At 39.4% G+C, this 17,641-nt stretch overlaps 1 protein-coding gene across 1 annotated transcript in view; it reads left to right on the top strand.

Moving 5' to 3' along the window:
* abcc3 (ATP-binding cassette, sub-family C (CFTR/MRP), member 3) overlaps nt 1-17,641 on the top strand; it is a 66,967-nt gene that overhangs the window by 44,931 nt on the left and 4,395 nt on the right. The window contains 11 exon segments of the mRNA XM_042507537.1: nt 586-762; nt 5,928-6,024; nt 6,027-6,094; nt 7,343-7,526; nt 7,633-7,741; nt 8,531-8,675; nt 9,768-9,975; nt 10,385-10,695; nt 15,891-16,090; nt 16,660-16,786; nt 17,264-17,365. Of these exon segments, the coding sequence (XP_042363471.1) occupies nt 586-762; nt 5,928-6,024; nt 6,027-6,094; nt 7,343-7,526; nt 7,633-7,741; nt 8,531-8,675; nt 9,768-9,975; nt 10,385-10,695; nt 15,891-16,090; nt 16,660-16,786; nt 17,264-17,365 (1,728 nt within the window).

Raw genomic sequence — 17,641 nt, 5'->3', positions numbered from 1 at the left:
AAATAAAAATCTACTTTACATGTTGTATATTAAAAAAATATATTTCCTTGTTTTCTAAAAACATAGTGGCAAAATGACAAAATTTCCTTACATTTAAAGGGTTACAATTCTTAGGACTTATTTCGGTTAAAAAATTTACTTGATGAAAGTAGAATATTAAAGTCTAATATTTTTTACAGCTTGATTTTGAAAAGCTCATTTTGTGTGCAGAGCAATACGAGTGTGTAATATGAAAGCGAGGCCTAAGGGTTAACAAAAGATGGAAAAAAGAGGGGAATCAATCAGTCAGTTTGACTTTGTTTATTTAGCGCTGTATGCACAAGTTAACACACAAGTGGGGTAGAAGGGTCTGTAAAGTGCAGAGTGCTTCACAAGTAAATGCAAATGTCATTGACAAAACAAACCAGACACTTAAAAAAGGGATGGAAAAAACTGCGCAACACTATATCTCTTTAAATGTAATCTGATCATTTTCTCTGTGGAATATGAGGACAGCCATAGAAATCAGGGATAAGATTTATTTTTTGGGAACAAAACACATTAAGGGTTGCTGGTTGCCAATTTGTCTGCTGCTCCTCTCCTCAGGGATCAGTGGCGTATGTACCCCAACAGGCCTGGATACAGAACGCCACCCTGCGGGACAATATCCTGTTCGGGAAGCCCTACAATGAGCAGAAGTACCGCTGTGTTCTGGAAACCTGTGCCTTAACTCCTGACCTGGAAGTACTGCCTGGAGGAGATATGACTGAGATCGGCGAGAAGGTATAAAAGACGAACACTTTTCTGCTCTCTTACTGGGTAACCCGTTTTGTTTGTTACCAGGTGTTGGCTTTGGATCTGGTTTCTTTTCAGGCTTCACATTTAATCAGTACTTATTTTCTTTTTTTTATAACTTTTTTTTTATTAACATTTTCTTTGAACAATTACAGTGAGAAGGTGTATCCTGAATAGTTCATTAGACAGTTATAGTTTTCTCAAAAGTCCTTATTGTCCAGTGGTAATGGTGGTGTCCTCTTCCTGGCTTCTGTATTCAGTCCATTTTTACCATTTTTCATTAAATTGCGTCTCCTGCAATCTCAATTTATGTGTCAATTTTTCCATAACAAATAACTCCTCCACAATGCACAGCCACTGCTCCTCGGTCGGTGGGTCCACTTTATACCATAGTCTTGTAATTGCCTTTTTGCTTGCCGATAACAATATTTTAAGTAGATACTCGTCCTCTTTTTGTACTATATCCTGTGTCAAATTTCCTCGATAAAATATCTTACATAATTTGAGTATCTCATACCCAATTATTTTTTTAAGGCCTCGCCATATTATTTCCCAATATCCTTTTATCTTTTGGCAAGACCAAAATATATGTGTGTGTGACCTACATCCATGTGTCCACATGCTCTCCAACATGGCTGCTGGTTAGATAACAATTCCTTCCTAATTTTTGGAGTAATAAAAAATCTAGTCATATTTTTCCAGTTGAACTCTCTCCAGATCTTGGAGCTGGTGGCCGTGCACTGCGTTTTACAAATAGCAAACCATTCTTCTTCAGTTATTTGTTCCTTCAACTCTTTTTCCCATTTTTCTTTGATATACAAAGAGGAAACCTTTCTACATGTCATCAAACCTTTGTATAGAGCTGAAATCACCCTGCATTTTTTGCCCTCATAGGCTTTCTGAAAAACCTCAATAACTTCATTTGTTGTATCTGTTTTTATCTCCTTTTCATAATAATCCCTTATTTGTAAATATCGAAATCGCTCGTGTTCATCTAATCCAAATTTTTCCTTTAATCTTTCAAAACTCTGCAACTTGCCCTGTTCAGTCATTATATATATTGCTGTGATGCCTTTATTCCTCCATTTCTTAAACCCTTTATCATGAATACCGGGTATAAACCTTGAATCATCTGCGAACCAACTCAAAATCTTCGTCTCCTTTTCCAGCTTATATCTTTCAACCACTGTGTTCCATATTCCAATTGTAGTTTTAGTTATTAGATCTAAATGATTACTTAATTTGCCCAATAATCCTTTATGTGTTATTAAATTTCGTACTTCTATGTCCTTTATCCCTAAATCGTTTCGTCAGATTACCATTTATTTTTATCCTTGCCGTTGGTTCCTGATATATTGATCTAATACAATTCACAGATTCCTCATTAAATCCGAATTTTTTTAATACCCTGTACAGAAATATCCAGTTTACGCTATCGAAAGCCTTTTCTGCATCTATACTTACCAAAACTGCACTTTCTCCTTTCCTTTGTACATGTTCTATGACGTGTAAACACCTTCTTATGTTGTCTTGCGTTTGCCTTTCTTTAATAAAACCAGTCAGATCTTCATCGATCAAATCCTGCATGAATTCCTCTAATCTCTTTGCTATGATGGAGGTATAAAGTTTGTAGTCTACATTTAAGACCGATATAGGTCTATAATTACAACAATATTCTTTGTTTTTCCCTTCTTTTGGGATAACGGAGATGATAGCCTCTTTCCATGAGGGAGGGATCTTGCCTGTCCTGAGAGTATAATTAAATGAGTCATACAATAATGGAATTAACTCCTGTTTAAAGGTTTTATAGAAGGAGGCCCCCAATCCATCAGCTCCCGGTGATTTCCCTGATTTGGCCCGACTAATTGCCTTTTCTATCTCTTCTACTGTTATTATTGAAGTAAACATTGCATTTTGTTTTGAGCCTATTGCTGGCAGATCTAATTTGTCTAAAAACTCCCTCAAATCCCCCGCAGAGGTAGGTTGTGTGTATAACTTACTGTAATTTTCCTCAAAACCTTTTCTATTTCCTCTGGTTCGTATAAGTTTTTATTAGTTATTGGGTCTCTTATTTTATGTATATTACTTAATCCTTGCTGTTTTTTTATTCGTCTAGCCAAGATTTTAGTGGCTTTAGATCCTCCCTCATAGTAAGTTTGTTTTATGAACCTTGCTTTCCTTTCCACCTCTTCCATCAGAATATAATCAATTTTTTTCCTAGCTTCTTTAACCTGGTTAAGCATCTTTGAGTCTTTTGTCTGTTTATGCTGTTGTTCCAATTCTTTTAATTTTGCTATTTGTTGCTGATATGTTTCTAGTCTAACTTTTTTTGCGAATGCTGTGTATGAAATCAGCTTCCCTCTTAATACTGCTTTCAGAGCATCCCATAAAATTATCGGGTCTGTTTCTCCGTTATCATTTTCCTCCCTGTATCGAATGATTTCCCCTTTAAATTCTTCGACTAGTCTCTTATTGTTTAGAATACCTTCATTTAGTCTCCATACTGTATTTTTCCTCTTATTGTTCAAATGGATTTTCAGGTACACCCCACTATGGTCTGACACATCACTTACTCCTATCCTGCATTCCTTCACTCTGTATATATCGCCCTTATTCATCAGAAAATAGTCAATTCTGGAATACATTGCATGCGGGACTGAATAGTGGGTATAGTCCCGATCAAATGGGTGAAGTTCTCTCCATACATCTAATATATCCATTTCTGACAACATGGTATTCATATACTTAGTAATTTGTCTTTTACCTTCCTTGGCACTTGTTGAATCTAACATGTTATTCAATACCACATTAAAGTCCCCTCCCATTATCAATGTCCCCTCTGATTCCAAATTTATAAGGTCAAATATTTTCTTAAAAAATGTTTTTCTACTTTCCGGAGGAGCATATACGTTAAACAGTGTCACAACTTGGTTTTCTAGTTTCCCTTTTATCATAATATATCGTCCTTCCTTATCCCCCATTTCTTTAATCAATTCAAACTTTATCATGTTAGAAATCATTATCATTACACCCCTCTTATGTTTTTGTCCAAAGGAGCTGGAAAATGAATTCCTGTAACCTAACTTTTTAAACTTGTCATGCTCCTCTCGTGATAAGTGCGTCTCCTGTAGAAAAAAACCTGCATCTTCTCTTTTCTAAATTTAGTTAAAACTTTACTTCTTTTTTTGACATTATTTAAGCCATTAATGTTCAATGACACCACCATTAAGTCATTATATTGCATTATTTTTGTCCCTTGGAATGGTTCCTACCTCCTTCACTGTAATATTAACAACCCAACTTTTCCCATGAACAAAATATGAACGAACACAGAAACTGGGCTCCCCAACCAAAAAGGGCCCTGATCCCCACAGGCCCTGTCTCCCTGTTGGTAGGAGTGAGGGATAACCTTTTGTGTACAAAGGCCCCCCCCCTAGTGATTTGGGGTAGATCTGAAATAGACCTCCCCCTCATACTAGATAAGTCCAACAGTCAATTGTTTGTTAATGTCCCCTGTCGATTCTTATATAAACCTTTATCAGAGAAGTCTTATGCTTGGGAGGGGAGGGGGAATGAAAATTAAGCCCCAGATAGACTATAAATCAAATCGTCTCCTTGTAAATAACTTCTTTGCTCAGATGTAGTAATTATGATTACTCACCCAGCCTCTGGGTGAGTAACAAACTTTAACTTAAAAACAGGAGAGTTGGTTCCTTTGTATTTCCCGGGGACCCCCCTTATCCTCCCTCCTTACATCCGGATCTCCATTGACCTTATCTTCGCCATCTATTCATCTTTTAAACTCTTGCAGCTTTTCTCTCGCTCGGTTCCCTGCATCTTGGCTGAATTCCTCCAAAGCGGCAGCTCCCCCATTTGTCCTCCACCTCTCTCCAACGCGGTGCCATGGTGACGCTCTCTGGATTCTCTCCTCCAGGGAGGCTCCGCTGTCATGCCTCACCTGTATCTCCAGCCCTCTTCTCCTCATGTCTCGTGCTGCATCTTTGGCGCTGTTATAGATCTTGGGCCCATCTGACCAGTGGATTCTTATTCTGCTCAGTGGTGTCTGGAAGCGAATTTTTTTTGTCTTTCAGAGTCTTTTTAATCTCCGAGTAGGATTTACGTTTCTTCATCACCTCGGTGGGATAATCATGGTCAAAAAATATCTGTCTCCCATCGTCTTCTATTTTCTTTTTCCATGCTTTAGCCAGAATGTTTTCTTTGGTCTCGTATTTCAGAAAGTTGACCACTATGGATCTCAGAGCTGCTCCCGGTGGTGGTTTCTTTCCGAGACTTCTGTCTGCTCGCTGTATGTGTAGGTCAGTTCCCTCCGGTAAAGCTAGTTCCTGGAGTAAAAGACCCTTCACCAATTCTGGTACAGATTCATTGTCCTGTTCAGCCACATTATAAATTCGCATATTACAGCGTCTTCCGTGTCCTTCCACTTCTGTCAGCTTTTCTTGTAGCTGCATTTGTTGTTTGCAAAGAGTTAAGATGACTTCTTTGGCTTCGTTGTTCCACTCTTCCAACTCTGTAATCCGGCCCTGCGCTTCAGTAATATCTTGCCGCTGTTGTTGTATTTCTGCGATGTTTTGTGCCAGTTTTCGGTTCATTTCCTCTTTAAAGCCAGCGAACTCTCGCCTCACGTCCTCTTTGAAATCATCTTTAAATTTTGAGAGGTCCTCCTTCATCTCCTTCTTGAGGTCCCGTATTTCTTTTGTGATAGCTGTGAGTCCCTCTAACAGCGGGCCGAGTTGTGTGCGTTCGCCATTTTCTTCGTCTGCCACCTCGCCTTCCGACTCGTGTTCTTGGTCTTTGGACATCGTTTTTTTTTTCCTTATACTTCTCAGCTTTCGTCCCCCACTCATTTCGTGTCAGTTTAGAAATCGAGTTATCATTCCTTCCCTCCCTTTGGGGGGGATTATTTTCTAGTCGACTCAGGAGCTCTACTCTATGCTGCCATCTTGCTCCGTGACCCCGGAAGTCCCCAATCAGTACTTATTTTCATAGATTCCCCTCCCTGCTTCCCATCCATTTTGATGAATGTTTTGTGTCGAGAAACATCTTTTGTAGTTTTTGATATATTGCTTAAAAAATTCACATGGTAGATTGGCCAGTGATGAAAGTGATGATGCTGACGTGTCTTGACCCTGCAGGGCATCAACCTCTCAGGTGGGCAGAGACAGAGGGTGAGTCTGGCTCGAGCTCTGTACAGCGATGCTGATGTCTACCTCCTGGACGACCCGCTGTCAGCTGTGACGCCCACGTTGCCAAACACATCTTCGACAACCTCATCGGTCCAGAGGGAGCGCTAAAGGGCAAGGTGAGGAGAGGCTTAATCCTGGTTTTCATTGTTTTATGCATCCCCACTGGTGATAGCTGTGGCAATTATGTTTTCGGGTTGTTCGTACATTTGTTTGTCAGTCCTATTCCCATGAACAAAATATAATTTGGCATATTATATATCTGCTTGGATTCAACAATGCACTGATTAGATTTTTTGTGGTAATAGATCAAAGGTCAAGGTAACTGTGAAATTGCATCTGTTCATTTTCATGAACATGATATCTCAACAATACCTTAAGGGAATCTCTTCAAATTTGGCAACAAACGTCCGCTTAGAATCAAAGATGAACTGATCAGATTTTGGTTGTCAAAGGTCAAAGTTAATGTCACCTTGTATCCATCTCATTCTGATGAATGTGATATCTCAAGAACACATTGGGGGAATTTCTTCAATTTTGGCACAAAGGTTTTCTTGGAGTCAACCATGAACTGATTAGATTTTGGTGGTCAAAGGTCGAGGTCGAGGAAGAAGGCCTTGAGGGAGCCTCCTCAAATTTGGCACCAACATCCACTTGGACGTAAGATCAAACTGGTTAGAATTTGGTGGTTGAAGGTCAAAGATCAAGGTTACTGTGACCTCACAAAACATGTTTTTGTCTAAAACACAACAATTCATTCGCTAATTATGACAAAATTTCACACAAATTTCTAACGATGATAGCGTGTTATATTTTTAAAGGTCACAGGGCAACTTCACTGTGACATAATGTTCTGCAAAACACTTTTCTGGCTGTTACTCTTAATACCTCAGGAACAGAAGGCTAGACATTTTGTCAGATACTGAATTGTTGACACTAATCTTGGGTGCTCATCTCGATACACACAATAGCACATGATATAAAGTGATACAAAGAACAAGACACAAGACAGACAATACTACATAAAACTATGCTCAAAAAGCACATCACATGCAAAACGCAGAATAAAAAGACAACACTGCAGAGCTAAATGAACTACTACCACTATTACTAAAGCTCAAAGCACCACTGTGCCTGAATCTACCCTCACAGGACTGTTAGCATGTCAGTAGACTCTTCATCTCGCTGCAGTAGAGGAAGTTGTATCTTATCTTTTTACAGGAGAGGAAATTGTATCTTTTATCACTTTATGATTTTGTTTGTTTTTCATATTTATGACAAAAGTTTCTGATAAGATGGGTTTGCTCTGACATAGCCATGTGTGTAGTTTATGAGATAACAAGGTTTCTTTTGTTGTCTGGCTCCAGACCCGTATCCTAGTGACACACGGCATCAGCTTCCTGCCTCAGGTGGACAATATTATGGTGATGGTGGAGGGCAGGGTGTCGGAGATGGGCTCCTACCAGGAGCTGCTCAAACAGAACGGAGCCTTCGCAGAGTTTCTCAGGAACTACGCCCTGGAGGACATTGTAGAGGAGGAAGAGGCCACAGGTGGAGCATCACTTCCTTTACTCTTAAATTACGCAAAGCTCATATTTTATGGCTGAGCTTGTTTGAATAAAAGCTGTGTAACCTACTCTTAACGATGTTTTTACAGAGGAGTTAATCGAAGATGAGGAACTGTTCCCTGACGATGCCCTCAGCAACCACACAGACATGGTGGATAATGAGCCCATGATCAATGAAGCCAAGAGAAATTTCATGAGGTAGAGGAAATATTTCTTTGTAATACCAACAAGTTGAGATAGTGTTGTCATATAGTCTGCCCTTTTCTTTTGGATAAGATTAGTTAACCCTTTGAAACCTGGATCAACGTCACTTTTCTAATGCTGCTTTTAGATGACTTTCACAAATATTTCAACTTTTGAACCCTGAGCAAACTGGTGTGATTTCTTTCAGAAGGAAAGGGAACAAATCCAATTAGCAACTTGGTAAGAAATGTTCCACAAACCACAAGAAATTAGTAGATTTAAGAAAGGTATTATTTTTAAAAAGCTAGGGAGAGATGTTTAGGGAAATTAATTATCATAATTATTATTAAATTATTTAAAATTATGTTACAGAACTGTTTTAATTTTTAAGCACTTTTCTGGTCTTTTTCTTTGTTGTTTTTTTTTTTTTTTAATTTAAGTTTATTTCTTTTTCTTTAAAAAAAATGTTTTAACTAATTATGAGGTTACTTTTCTTGTACTTTTTACTTATATTTAAAGGATTATAAATAATACTAATAATTTATAATTAATTTATTAGTATTATTATTATTATTAACTAACATTTAAAATATGACATAAAATTCTATATGTATGATTTTTAAGCACTTTCAAGCTAAATCAAGCTAATTTGCTTAGGTTTCAAAGGGTTAATATAATTTGGGCAGGAGAGCATCGTCATTGGTCATACAACCCACACAAGAGACATAGTCTTGAGTGCCTTTCTGATGGAACTTTAACATCCTCCAAATAAGTACCATGCATGGACATGATCTCCCTTTACAGGCAGATCAGCATCATTTCGTCAGAGGGAGAGAAAACACGCTCAGTGAGGAGACATGGCTGCAGTCAGAGGAAACACTCAGAAGAGAAGAAGAAACCACATGAGTTGCAGAAACTCATCCAGGCAGAGACCGCGGAAACAGGCAGGGTCAGTCTTTTCTCATGAACTTTTTCTCTAACTGTCCATTTTTCTTTGACTAACAGACTTTAGAGACAGGTCTAGAAGGAATACAAAGCTGCAGTGGCTTGTTAGGAGTTAATATTCATCCTTTTTATCCATTGCAGGGGGCATAACACCTAAAACGATGGATAAAATAACGAGTGCTGGATGCTTTTTATACTGTGGATAGTTACGATTTTTGAAGTGGGGTTGTATGAAGTACTAATCTACAGTCTGTGTATTACATACAGTCAACTGCAATCGGCATGACCTCGCTTTAGAGAAGCAGGCTGAAGTATGACACAGATACTAAGCTGTTTACTGCTGTGGATTGGTAAGTGACGAAACACATTTTAGCCACCTAAAAAAAGTCCCACCAGCGAGGTAAGATGGCTCAATAGAGTCTGGTGGCTTTGATGAGAGCATAGATGTGTAACTAAAGCTGTTAACAGCTTCTCTGTCAAAACAGGCTATCTGAAGGAAAGGTAAAGCGGTGAAAATACTCTTAGTATATCATACACTCAAATTAATATTGATTTTTTTTTAGGTTGCTAAAATATGTTTTGTTGTTGACCCCTCCACAGCAGATTGATTAGCTTCCATGTTGAACTTCGGCCTATTTCTCCAAACCGGGGGCGTGCCATCTGACATCTACTGTATGTAATACTGACTATGGATAATTCAAAAAACCTAAACAATAGCCACATGCTCTAACATGTGTAGTTCGATTTATTCTCAAAAGTTCATCTGTATTCTTGGAATGTCAAGTTTTTTCATTCCAACTTCATTCCTTGCAATTATTTTTTCTTACTCCTTGTGCAAATACTGAGACTGCAATCTTATTCTCAATATTCAGACTTCACTCTTGTAATACAGTTTTTAAGTTAAGTTTTTAAAAAATATTCCATCTCTCTTTTTTCCCTTATACCTGATCCTAATACTCATCTGTACTGATGTCATTAAAATATGTTCTTTCAAACCTTCAGATCATCTCATTCACAAAGTATATTTTGTCCCAAATCTGTACTTTTTTCTCATTATACCGCTGTCGCTGAGCTGAACACTGTCACTTCCAACCAGGTGAAAACAAAGGTGTATCTGGAGTACGCCAAGGCGGTGGGACCTCTCCTGTCAGTGCTCATCTGCTTCCTGTACGGCTGCCAGAGCGCAGCCGCCATCGGAGCGAACATCTGGCTCAGCCAGTGGACCAACGACGCCTCGAGAAATCAGACTAAGGAGAATGTTGATATGAGGGTGGGGGTGTACGCAGCACTGGGCATTGCACAAGGTAAGAAACACTGAGCGTCATAAAAAAAAAAAAACGGTAATTTTTGAAGTGGAGTCCCTTTCATGATTATGCATTAATTTTATAGAAACTGTCCTTTGCAAAGAGGTGTTTTTGGGTTTTATGTGATGCAAACTTTGATTCCAAATGCAGCTTCCTCCCACACAGCAGCTTCTTGATGAAGACTTTGTGGAAATAAACATTTTTTGCTTTACAGTTCAAAGTTTTTTTTTCCAATCAGCTTACTGGAGAGGTGCTTCGGGCAAGAGGACATTTAGGTGGCTGTGGTTGTTCTTTTTAGCAGACAGATGCCAACTGCATCTCCTCCATTGCTGCTTCAATCCACAATTAAACCTTGCTCTCCAATACCTTTTTCCTCCACTCTCACCCCCCTGATTCATCCCCATCCCAGGTATTCTGGTCATGATCTCTTCATTCACACTAGCCATGGGGAACATCGGCGCAGCCAGGAAGCTGCACTTTAACCTGCTCACCAACAAACTTCACACGCCCCAGTCTTTCTTTGATACCACGCCCATAGGACGCGTCATCAACCGCTTCTCCAAGGACATCTTCGTCATCGACGAGGCTCTCCCAGCCACCGTGCTCATGTTCCTGGGCACCTTCTTCGTTTCTCTCTCCACCATGATTGTTATCGTTTCCAGCACACCCATCTTTGCCGTTGTCATAGTGCCACTGGCTTTCACATACATCTTTGTGCAGGTACTCGGAGCTGAAGATCCTCCTCTTCTTCCCCCCTTTTCTTTGCAAATGTCCTCTTCCTTGGGATGGCATGCCGCATGCATGTTGGAGCAGCAGCTTTATTAACCTTCCAGTTTCAGCTCCATAGCCTGTGATGTTGTCTGTGATGAGCCCCCTTCCACACACTCTTCCACACAACCACAAAGACATACACTATCAGGTTGACCTATACAGCTGGGCCCCAACATGCACACAATATACTAACATTAAAATAAAAGTTCCTCTCAGCTCAGGTTTTACACTAATGATCTTTAGTGATCTATAACCTCCCTCTAGTGGTGGATCAAGGTTAGCACAATTGGTTTTCATTGTAGACCTGTTGTGATAGGGATTGAGGGTGTGTAATGTGCAGCCTGTAAATGTGTATTTTTGTTTTTTAGCTGTCACAGGAAAATGGAGCAGGTCTAAATTGAGCTGGAATAGTATCTGTGAATATCTCGCCTCAGTTTTAAATAATATTTATTTTTAGAATCATATTTATTCAGAGGTTACGGTTTGATGACAAGTGTAAAAGAAGACAGTGACACATATTCTTCTCATCTGGGGAAAGTAGGTAAAAATAGAGGGTAAGCTGATGGAGGGTAGTTATACACACATCACGTAGGTGCAAGACTATCGAAAAACGGTGCATGAGAAAAAAGGTAATGTCTGCACACTTACTCCATGCCACACGAACCACGGTGTCACACAACTTTTAGCTGCATTAGTCCATTTCATAGACAGTTGCTTAACATCTTGGATAGCCAATGCAAGCTTGAATCATAAATATTTGTCAGTTTTCTGATTACAAGCACAGCTTTGATGTATCTGAGGTGCAAGTGCTTGGATGCAGATGACGGAATCACATTTACATTCCTGTGGGTGGCCATATGAATTACAAGTGATCAATCAGGGATACAGTGGTGGAGGTTGATAAAAGTTTATTTTCTGATACCAACGTTGTGCTGTACCACTTTTGAACTGATTCCCCCCTCTACTTTTAGGGAACTGTGCCAGCACACAAGAAGTGATGCATCTCATGTTTTCTGTTTGTCTTGACCAAACTGTCAATAGACATTAGGAACGGGCCCTTATCCATTTAACGCAGGTGTTGTTGTGTTGTCACACTTGACCCCTCCCCCTCCCCTCCCCCCTTCTCGCAGGTTTGCTGTTGTTGGTTAACTGCCTGTTGTGCCGGGCCTACAGTATGCTGCGGGCGGCCAAGCTTACTCACAGCAACATGCTTCAGGGGGTCTTGCGTGCTCCGCAGGCCTTCTTCGAGAGCAACCCCACTGGGCGGTTACTAAACCGCTTCAGCAAAGACGTGGATGCTATAGACTCCCACATCCCAGATAATATTGACATATGGATGCGCACTTTCTGGTACACACTGAATGTGCTGCTCATATGCTCTGCCCTCACCCCAATGTTCCTCATAGTCATAGCCCCGTTAATGGTGTTCTATTGGTGGGTTCAGGTAAATAGGAAACGAGTCTGCTAACTCATTAATACAACTTGCATGTCTGAGAGTGTGTGTGCTGGTAGACTGTTGCATGTGGTTGGAGCGGTCACTGTGTTTTTTTAGCGCTGTAGGTACAGCGTATAGTTTGGTGTCTGTTAGTCCAGTAGACATAGCTGGCTGGTGCTTTAAAGGGACAGTTAACTCCAAAATCAAAAATACATATTTTCACTCTTAACATTAGTGCTATTTATCAGTCTATATTGTTTTGGTGTGAGTTGCCTAGTATTGGAAGTATCGGCTGTAGCGATGTCTGCCTTCTTTTGAAAGTGATTGAACTAGATGACACCCGGCTTGTGGTGCTTAAAGCGCCAAAAAAAAAAACTATCTGAAAAACTAAAAAGCTATATCTCTTTCCAGAAATCATGACCAAAGATAATCCACAGACCACGTTGTGAGCTGTTTCATGTTGAACTGTTTTCTTTCTACCAAACTACATCTGACAACTTTATTACAGAACAGAAGGAAGAATGCATCTACTCATGGAGGAGAGGCTCATGCTCCTGACAGTGTGAGATGTATACAATAGTTGTGTCCTCCTCAGCTGAGCTGTAATGTTAGCAAGTTAACGCCATTGCTGTTTACATCTTGCACTTTCATAAGCACAAACCTACATGAGTAGATGCACACTTTCTTCTGCACAGTTATTTGGGAATTATTTTCTGTCTACCAAGTTACACCAGATAATTGTATTACTGCATTAAAGGAAGTGTACTCAAGGGACAAGAGGCTCATTCTTAGAACAGCTGTAATGTTGGCTAGCTCAGTGGTGCTACATGAGCCAGCAGTAGATGCACGCCTCCTTCTGTGCAGTTATTTGGGAACTATTTTCTGTCAAACAAGTTACACCAGACAATTTTATTACCACACCAAAGGAAGAGTGAGAATACTGTTGGCAGGTATAGTTCAGTAGAAAGTAAATAGTTTTACATGAAAATGCTCACAACAAGGTCTGTGGATTATCTTGAGTAACCAGGTTATGATTTCTAGAAAGACACATTGCTGCTGTGTTTTCAAATGTATTTTTGGCACTTTGAGCACCACAAGCCAGGTGCCATCTAGGTCCATTATATTTCAGAGAAGGCAGACATGTCTACGGCTGATATCGCCAACACTCGGCAGCTCACACCAAAACAATCTAGACTGACAAATAGAGGATGAGGAAAAGATGTGTTTTTGATTTTGGGGTGAACTGTCTCTTTGATGGCTCAGTGGCCAGTTGTAGATAAAGATTGTGGAAGCTTTAGTTAGCAGCACCACTTTGTTCAGTTGGTTACACCAATAATTGTTTAAAGTTCGACTATGAAGTCAGTCTTTTGGGGGGCAAACCTAAAATTGTACGTATATTAGGTTCATTTTCAGAGGCAGAGCTGCTCTGGAGGCAGAAATAGTCTCACTAGTTAAACTGTAGTATGTAGATTAAAGGTATTCACACATGGAGCTCAAATGTTGTTTTGTGACAGCCACTTGAGTCTTTCTCTAAGCATACCTGCTGTCCTGCAAAGATCTCAGGTGCCAGGATGTACCTCTTTGTCAGACAGCTACAGTAACTCGTGCCCACTGAGGTTTATGAGGTTCTTCCTGCTACAGGAGCAGCTCTTTCTGTCGGGGACTGTGGTGTCAAAGCCGGGTGAACTGTGGTAGCTGGAAAACAGAAGTTGTTAGTGGTGGTGTGTATAGTGTTCATGGCTGCAGTATTGATTTTTTTTTTTTAAACAGTAACATGGCAAACTCAGAATCACCCAACACTAATTTCTGCTATATACTTGCAAAAAATTATTCATAGAATATCTGATTCTTACTAACTTAGAGACAAACAGGTCCTACTTCTTCTTTGAACATAATGTATTATGTGAGATTAAGAGCTTGTGAGTGCAGGAGGTCACTTAAGGGTTTCTTAAGTATTTTAATGGCCATTTTAGATTTGATAATGCAATATCTAGTGATCAAAACAATCCTGTACCTGACCTCAAGATGGCACAATCTGGCAGATTTCTGCTATTACATCTGGTTTAAGGGGCACTCCATCATTTGCACACATGAAGTTCAATTCCCTTGTTCACTAAGGATTACTCAGCTTGTAGAAACACTTAAAATGTTTTCTGTTGGCCCTGGAGGTAGTTTTTTTTTGTTAAGGAAATTACCCCAAAAGATATCATCAGCTTTTGGCTTGAGACCTTTACAGAAAGCCTGCAAGAAGTAACTGGAGGTGCAGAATTTGAAAGTACCCAGTGCCTTTGGAGCTTGGCCAATATTAGTGAGTTAAAAGTCAGGATATCTCAGTTTTGACAGTCTTTTTTTGTAATCTTATGAGTGCCCCATACTTTACAGAGGGGACACAAAATCATTGGAGCCCTTTAACCCCACTGCTTAGAGATCAAACAGTTTTAGTTGTGTGGCAAACCAGAACTGCTTTTAATCAAGCATACACACATAAAGTAAAACAATCATCAGTCAGTAGCACATTTCATATAGTAACTATAGACTTTTGACTTTACCTTAAAGAGACAGTTCACCCCCTCAAATGACCATTTGTATATCAGTCACTCACCCTGTGTTACATTGAATTAGGGAGGCCTCCATATTGAACAAAGAATATTTTTTATTATTATATCATTATTTTTGATGATTTGTATTCATAGTGGTCCACCTCTTAATAACAGTAAAACTATATATATATATTGTTTGAATCTCTGACTATCAAGGGGCAGACCTACCAAAGTCACATGATACAACATTAAACTACTGATGCAGGCAGTGGTAGATTCATCATCCACCAAGGAGGCATGCAAGTTTTTTTCAAGAATTCAGACTGATATGGTGTGAGTAACTGATCATTTTGGGGATGAAGTATTAAGGATCAGGAAGACTGAGATTAAAAAAGAGTGGGTTTAGCTTTCAAGCATTTCTTAAACACGTTTCACGTTTCAAATTATCAGTCACAAATCAATGGAATAAATTGCACCGGTAGTCTTAAATGTTAAGAACAGAAATTCATAGAGCATTTAGGGTCTGTGTGCATTTACACTAACTGGGCCTCCAACTGACTAAAATCAGCTGTACTAAAACAAGCTCATATGACTCCTATAACTTTGTCTTGGCATCCATCCTGCATGGCCTGCATCTTTGCTGTATCATTTGTCTGTAATCTTAGCTTCCCTTTGAATGATTCATGTCGAAATTCTGCAAATGAAATCAACCACTAAATCGAAATGAAGGCACATACACAGTATACACAAAGTAATTTATTACTTTGTATTAATTGTAGTATTATTTTAGACCGTGAATTTATCATTTAAAAATGTGTGATGAAAAACAAAACACCTGTAGTTTAACATAGCGCACATTTTATTAACAAGGGATTTCTTGTTCCATGATCAGTCTCTTAATGTGCAGTGTAAAGTGGAAAGACAGTCCTGAGCTTAATGCAGGAGAGCTGATTTGAATGTAGACTCCCTATCAAAAATCTCCAAACTGGAATATCAAAAGAGCCCTGCAGGTGTTTTGTTCACACATGCTTTCTTTATTACTGTGCATGTGTGTGAGTGCGTATGCGTGTGGGCTCGTCTGTGTGCATCATAATTGTTTTTTGAATATCTGTGACACCTTGTTCAGTTGTAATGCTGTGTTTTGTTTCTCTCCACCTCAACCCCTGTAGAGATTTTACGTTGCCACGTCTCGACAGCTAAAGCGTATGGAGTCAGTCAGCCGCTCTCCCATATACTCCCATTTCTCTGAGACCGTCACTGGATCTAGTGTAATCCGAGCCTATGGCAGACACTCTGCCTTTGTTCTGATGAGTGATATGAAAGTGGATGAAAACCAAAAGAGTTACTACCCTGGTATAGTGTCCAACAGGTAAGTGTCCTGTTTCAGCTCAGCAGAACAGCAGCTGCGCTCCAGTCTCCGATGTCACAATAAATAATACCATGCAGTCATATTTTGAGTAAAATCCTGTAATATTGCTTAAACCTGTCAGTGGAAATCATAAAAACTCAGAGAGCAGATTTTGTTTTGTTTACTTCACCTATCTATAAGAATTAATACTGAAAGATACTATAAGCGTAAGAGGATAAGACTGAATAATTGAGTAAGTAGATGCTACAATAACTCCTCCACTGTGCAGCATTATACAGGCTTGCCATCAAAAAAAGATAATACAGATCACATATGCAACAAATGCAGTAAGTAATCAAGCATCACTCTGACTTGCCTGTTATTAATTAGCCCGGTCTGATTCATAACTGTAACCCTTCTGTAACCCTTATTTTTGGGAGTTTTTCCTTGGGTGATGTGAGGGTCTAAGGGCAGAGGGATGTTGTACACTGTAAAGCCCTCTGAGGCAAACCATGTTTTGTGATAATGGGCTCTATAAATAAAATTGACTTGACTTGACTTGACTTGACTTGTAACACTCTGTCCCTCAGGTGGCTTGGAGTGCGCATTGAGTTCATTGGAAACTGCATAGTGTTGTTTGCTGCTCTGTTTGCTGTGACCGGAAAGGAGAATCTGAACCCGGGACTCGTGGGTCTGTCAGTGTCCTACGCTCTTCAGGTACACCACGTCTAACTACTGTGATATGATCTGTCTGTAGCGTTTCACTTTTTACACAACATCTTACCATAAAACTTCAAATGAAAGCCTAAAGTCGCAAGTAAATTCAATCATTCTGTTTATTTTACTAAAACCGGGAAAGCTGTATTATCAGCATAGTAAAGAAGAAAACAAAACCAGATTAATAGATGTAGAAAATATTTGTAATTATATATTTAAAATAATTTTACAGAATTATTATGATTTTTAAGCTTTATTTTTTCAGGTCATTTCTTGCTTTGTATTTTTTTGTTTTACTTTCTTGATTTCTCTTTGTCTTCTTTTGCCACAATAGGAGAAACATTAAAAATCAGAAAATGGATGTTTTGTTTACTGAAACTTTTTTGTTGTTATTTTTTTTTGTTTTTTTAAGATGCATTATTGGTTGTATTACAGTGTATGGAATTGAAACAACACTTGGCTGTATTGTTTTTGTAGGTGACCATGTCTCTGAACTGGATGGTGCGAATGACTTCAGATCTGGAGAACAACATAGTGGCAGTGGAGAGAGTGAAGGAGTACTGTGAGACCAAGACGGAGGTATCTGGTGCTCTGTGTGTGTGTGTGTGTGTGTGTGTGTGTGTGTGTGTGTGTGTGTGTGTGTGTGTGTGTGTTTGTGCGTGCGTGCGTGCGTGCGTGCGTGCGTGCGTGCGTGTGTGTGGTGTCCATGCCTGTCCCTTTCTAATATTCCACTGAAGCTAAAGTTTTGCGTGTGTCTGCTTTGAAAAGTAAAACAGCGTTGGCTTTGTGCTGCAGTTAAAAAGAAGGAATTTACCCACATTCCAAAAAACTGTCCTGCTGCCAAGTCATGTTCTC

The sequence above is a fragment of the Plectropomus leopardus genome, chromosome 19, assembly GCF_008729295.1.
Source record: "Plectropomus leopardus isolate mb chromosome 19, YSFRI_Pleo_2.0, whole genome shotgun sequence".
NCBI classification, from domain to species: domain Eukaryota; kingdom Metazoa; phylum Chordata; class Actinopteri; order Perciformes; family Serranidae; genus Plectropomus; species Plectropomus leopardus.
This window is presented reverse-complemented; position numbering and strand designations above follow the sequence as displayed.